Source organism: Quercus lobata, chromosome 11, assembly GCF_001633185.2.
Source record: "Quercus lobata isolate SW786 chromosome 11, ValleyOak3.0 Primary Assembly, whole genome shotgun sequence".
Taxonomy (NCBI): domain Eukaryota; kingdom Viridiplantae; phylum Streptophyta; class Magnoliopsida; order Fagales; family Fagaceae; genus Quercus; species Quercus lobata.
Genome location: NC_044914.1, coordinates 44,020,337 through 44,026,725, shown reverse-complemented (window position 1 = coordinate 44,026,725; position 6,389 = coordinate 44,020,337). Strand labels below are relative to the sequence as shown.

The following is a 6,389-nucleotide window of genomic DNA, read 5'->3' as shown; positions in this document are numbered from 1 at the left end:
AAATAAAATAAAAAAAGAACTAAAAGAATTACCTGGTAAGAAAGGGTCGATTACTCTTTCCTGTTATTAGTAATATAGATTACAAAATCTTGTACTTGCATTACACCCTTTCTTGCCCGAGCATCATCCATTTGAACTTTTCATAAGGCATATCACAGCATTAGGATCAAGTTCAAGTTTTTATAGCAGTGCCTAATTGTCTTCATTAGTATTCTCCTCAAAAGCTCCTTGCAATCATCAACAAGGCAAATTCTCCTAGACATTCTTGATTCTTTTGAACTTTTCATAAGGCATATAACATATATACATTAGTCAATAGCTTAATATGCATAATCTTATCTCGTTGCATTACAAAGGTATTCAAACCTAGCTATGATACCAACTACCAAGAATCTTATTACAAGAATATAAATGTCCGTGTAAACCAATTTGTTATATGATAGCTCGTAAGGGAAACCACGTACTACAGCCTACAGGTAGCGGGCTTTGTGGCACGGATTAGCTACATGCAATCTCTGGATTTTTGTCCATGATAGACCGCCTAGAGCACTCAGAAATAGCGAGAATGAATGAAAAATGACAGACGAATAAAGAAGAACGATGATCCTTACAGGCCTGCTGAAGGCACTGAAAGGATGAGAACACTAAACAAGAGGAACTTCTATTATGTTGAGAAGTGGGGGTGTAAACCGAAAAATTAAAATGATAATTTAGTCAATTCGGAGTAACTAGCCTCCTAAACATTAAAAGGAGAAAGACATTTGATGACTAATTTTATGCTTATTTCATTCATATTTTTCAACGTACATAAATACTAATAAGGAGATAACATCATCACTACAATCTCTTAAAACATAGGATCCAACTCCTATTTTAAATTTAAATACAATCCAATTATTGTCCTTTAACTCCTGTTTTTAAAATTAAAAACCACTTATTTACGAACTTTTCAATTATATCCCTATTTTATTTCTAACAGCATTTGTTTTTTAAACGTTTAAACCAACATTTAAAAATCCATATAAATGGGGCACCTTTTTAGTTACATTATTTTTAAAAATAACTCAAAAAAAAAAAAAAATAGAAACACGTTTACGTTGCACAACACATCACCGCTAAATAAAGTTTTCGTTGCACAAAAACAACTAATTATAATTGGTATTGCGCACACTATTCTCATCCAATAGAGTTTGTATTCTAGGAGTACAGGGTTTTTTGATTGGGCAAAACTTAGGTACAATACTTAGGTGTTACTCTTTAAGTTTCTCTATTAAGATTATGCTATGTGAATTTTTTCTTATGGAATGAAAGTATATTTTTTAGTTAAGTAGTCACATGATTGAATTTTAAGAAGAGAACCTAAGAAACAGCACCTAAGGTACTATACCTAAATTTTGTTCTTTTTATTTGATTAAAATGATATGTTAGAACTTGTATTTGAATATGATAATAAATTATGTCCCCTTAAAAAGTTGAGTTTTTTAAATAGGACCAACAATTTGAGACTAAGGGTTCGTTTGGATACAGCTGAAAACTGAAAACTGAAAAACAGTGTAGCAAAATAATTTTTAAATGTGTGAATAGTATCGTGAGACCCATTTTTAATGAAAAAATTGCTGAAAAGTGTATTTTGTGGGACCCATGAACAGTGCATAAAAGCACTGTTCACACAAGAAAAGTCAAAAAGTTACGGCTTGACCAAAAAAAAAAAAATTGTGAAACGTAAACACGTGTCTGGGAAGCGCAAAACGCGCTTCCCAAACGCACTCTAAGATAGTACATATATAATTGGCACTAAATTGTTAGATTAGCCTAAAATTAACTAAGTTGTAATGAAACTTGAGGTTTAAATCATAATCATAGTTGTAGTGTGATCGTTTCTCATATTGCATTAAATAATGTACTCTAAAATCTTTTGTAAATGATTTTGTACATGATATGTCATGAGTTTGTTCTCTCACTCTTCCAAAACTTCGGCAAACCGTTCTTCTCTTTTGTTGTTACCACAAGTAGAGCCATTCATATCCAACCAAACACACTTAACACAGCCATTTGCCAATTATTGTTTTCAGTTTGAACCACCTTAAGCAACATAAAAATACTTCGATCTCTACCAATTTGGATACCATTTTTACATTTTTGGAGTTTCAATCCTATATTCACTCTAGCTATGGAAAACTTCTTTCCTCTAAAGTATCATCCTATGCTTCAACTCTCATACGCATTACTCATAGCTTCAAGCATTCCATTTGCTTTCTCTGAGATCAGGAACACACGCATTATCAATGACTCCCGAGAGAAGATCACCTTTCAGACATTCGGGTTCTTACAAGGCGGTTGCGTCTCCATTTCCATTAAAGATATCTCATGGAAATCATCGAATCACAAGGCACAACTAAACACTTCTTCCATGGGATTTTACCTTTACAACTCTTCAGTTTTTGACCAACTCTATAACATGCCCTCCCCCATCAATTTCACCGTAAGTTTCTACCTTTTGTCGCGCCAGTATGCTAAGCTTTTATTCACTTTTGAAAAGCTCACCACCAACTCGACCTATAATTTTTCCACTCCCATTGATAAACCTGAAGAATACACCTTGTCTTTTGCTAACTGCCAGCAAGAATTTGAAGTGTCAATGGATGTCCACACAGAGATGTACAATATACGAAATGGTCAAAAGGATTTCCTTTCTGCAGGCACAACCAATTTGCCAATGCTCTATTTTATCTTCTTTTTCATATATACAAGTTTTTTCATTATATGGGTCTTCACATGCATCAAACAAAGACTAATTTTTGACAAAATCCATATAGTTATGGGTGCATTGCTTCTCTTCAAGGGGTTCAAAATGATATGTGCTTTTGAGCAATATTTATACGTGAGAAAAACTGGTACTCCACATGGTTGGGATGTAGCATTTTACGTATTTGGGTTCTTCAAGGGTATAATGCTTTTCACAGTCATTGTACTCATAGGCACTGGGTGGTCTTTCTTGAAACCTTACCTACAAAAGCGAGAGAAGATTGTTTTGATGATTGTAATTCCATTACAGGTTGTGGAGAATATAGCTTATGTTGTTTTGGAGGAAACAGGTCCAGCAATACAAATGAAGGATTGGTTAAAATGGAAACAGATTTTCTTCTTGGTTGATATCATTTGTTGCTGTGCAATATTTTTCCCAATAGCTTGGTCAATTAAAAGCTTACGAGAAGCATCCAAAGCAGATGGCAAGGCAGCTAGGAATGTTGAAAAACTAATAATGTTCAAGACATTGTACACGGTTTTGGTAGGGTACTTGTATTTTACAAGGGTTTTTGCTGTGATGATTGGTACTGTATGTCCTTATGAATATAAATGGGTTCAGGATGCCATAACAGAAGCTGCAAGCTTGGCTTTCTATGTGTTTATTTTCTCTAACTTTAAGCCGATGGAAAGGAATCCATACTTGGAGATTGATGAAGAGGAAGAGAATGCAGCAGGCAAGTTGCTCGAAGAAGATGACACATTTGAACTCTAGGCTTTGAGCTGTTACGTTCACTACTATATTGTCTTGTCTCTCCCAGTTATATAGTGGAATGAGCTTCGACATTCAAGCTTCTTGAGAAACAAGGAGAGGAGATAATCATATTATTCATATCCCATATTTTAAGTACAATCTACTCATGTTCAAGGCTCCTTTCATAAGCACGGTGTTGTCCTCTAAAACTAAAACTATTGTACTTCTTTAATATATATTCTAAAGGCTTATTTGTGTTGTTCTTTCATCCCAAAATTTAAAATAAAAAATAAAAAAAAAAACAAGTATTTTTAACCAATGCCTTAAAAGGCACATGTTAAGAGTACTAAATACTTAATGATGAACATTAATTCACATCTTAAATTGCTTGTCAATACTTCATGGGTCCAGCTAACAAGTTCCTAAAGACAAAGATTAAGGTTGAGTTATTTATCATAATTAATCAATTTTTTGAGTTTAGTTGCACGTTAAAGAAATACTATTTGTTTATTTACTTTGTTACTTTTCAATGCAGTTTGATCCATTAAATTCCTCATTAACGGATGTGTGAATGCACTCATTACCAAAATTTAATAAAAAATAAAAAGAATAAGAGTTTTTACTAATAAGTTAATGAAAACAATTCAATAAATAAATAAGTTGATAAGAAGCAAAAAGTCACGTGTTAAAAAAATAGTTAATAAAATAATAGCAAAAATTACTAAAAGTAATACATGTGACAATTGGGTAAGATATCCACTTAACAAAATCACAACTTACATAACTTAACTTTTTTTTATATATAGTTAATAATATAATATATGATTTTACGTTTAAGCGGATTATGTAGGGTGCCACTTGAGCAAGATAACCCAAATCAATTTGAGCCCAATTTGAATATTAAACAAGTTAGAGTTGGATTTTTTTAGGCCATGGGTGGACTTGGGTTGAAAATCAGGATTAAAAAAACTCAACCAAAATTAAATTTGATTAAATTAGGGTCGACGGTAGTCTATATACTTTCTGTATCATAACAATATAGTTGAAAATGCAATAAATTTTCTATTTTTAAAATAAATAAACAAATAAAATCCTAGAATTTTTAAACTATTGGGCCTACATTCCACTAGCCCATTTGTCGACATCAACCATCCTTATTAGGCCAATTGTTTTCTTGGGCCCATCATGATGATGAACAAATCTATGATTTATCTAAAAATTGCAGCTACTTACCAGTAATTGGTATAAACGGCATTGCTTAAGCAAATATCTCCTTTTTTTTTTTTTCTTTTTTTTAAGGATTAATCTTTCAATTCATGGCCATACTTTATCCCAGAAAAAAAAAAAATCACGGCCAAACTTCCACTCCAAGCAATATAGAATTGTATTTTGTTAGCCTTTTGTTTTTAATAGAAATTTTTATATATTGGACCCTCTAACTTTGATTAAAATTCAATTAATTTCTCTTACTTTACTTTCATTCAATTCAATCCTCTAATTTTTGCATTAGTAATAGTCAAAATTACACCATTAACTTTCAACTTTGTTTAATACAAACTTCATTGTTTTGGGGTCCTTAATGGATTAATTTTGACAAATATTAATAGAATGGATGAATTGTATATTAACTAAAAAGTTAGTTAGTATTTGTAATTGAACAAAACTTAGGTACAGTACCTTAGGTGTTGTTCGTTAAGTTCTCCTCTTAAGATTCAGTCATAAAGCTAGTTAACTAAAAATTAATAATTTTAAAAAAAATTCTAATATTAGTGGAACCAATCCTTTTCTGAATTCCTTAATTTGGAGGAACTAAAACTGAGGGGATTTGGAAGGGAAAGAGGGTTTAGAGGGGTATCTTACCCTTCCAAATCCCCCCAAACTATTTCCTCCCTTAACTTTTTTATTTTTCAAATTAAACACAATGTTAAGATGTCTATTAGGTTTAGAATCTTCCCAAGTAAGCTCAAAAGTACATGACATTTTAATTTACTAGTACAAACAAATTTTATCAATCCATCACATCTGGAATCTTTGATTGATTTTTCAGACTATTTGTCCTTTTCTTTGGGATTAGGTGAAGATGCAAGGATTGAATCCAAGATTTTGACCATCAAATGGAAAAATAATCTTATGCGATAGTTTTATGCATTATCCTCTTATAAAATGTGGACACCACATACCATCTCTATCACATGAGATGGGAGTGTCATTGATCTAAAATGTATAACAACTATTTGTCAATTAATTGTTAATGAATAAAGGGTTTAGGATCTTTTTGGGTAAGCTAAAAACTAAAAAGTACATCATATTACATTTCAAGTACAAATTGATTATAAATAATAAAAAATTCATTTGTGTGGTCTTTGTTCCATTTTTTAGACTAGTTGTTCCTTTTTAGACTAGATTTTGACCATCAAATAGGAATATAATCTCATGCAATAGCTAATATGCAACCCTTCTCTCAGAACTTTTTGATCACATGAAATGAGAGTGTCAATTAACCTAAAACTCCTTAACAACTATTTGTCAAGTTCACCACATGTTATCAAGGATCCAATTGTCACTTAATAGTCCTCAATTTTCAAAGTATTTTATGATATATCCTAAGAAATAGTAATGAAAATACTCCAAGAATATATGTGCATGATCCTAATAATTTAATCACTTTCCTCTTAGCTTATATAGGATAAGTATTAGTTGATTATTGTATTAAAAACAAATTGTCTTAAATTTAAACCTTGTCTCTCTGCTTTTTAGTGGTGAGCCAAGATTTTTCTTGGGGCGATGAAATGAATTATGTATTGATGCATGTATAAAGTTAAACTCAAAACATATATATAAACAAATACACACATGAGAGAGAATATAAATCTTAATTTTTTTTATCCTA

At 31.5% G+C, this 6,389-nt stretch overlaps 1 protein-coding gene across 1 annotated transcript; it reads left to right on the top strand.

Moving 5' to 3' along the window:
• The first annotated feature begins 2,170 nt into the window (after positions 1-2,170).
• LOC115968202 (protein CANDIDATE G-PROTEIN COUPLED RECEPTOR 7-like) lies at positions 2,171-3,520 on the top strand. The gene is made up of 2 exons (XM_031087513.1): positions 2,171-3,394; positions 3,428-3,520. Exons 1-2 carry the CDS (start codon positions 2,171-2,173, stop codon positions 3,518-3,520), a joined length of 1,317 nt encoding a protein of 438 aa, XP_030943373.1.
• Positions 3,521-6,389: the final 2,869 nt, after the last annotated feature.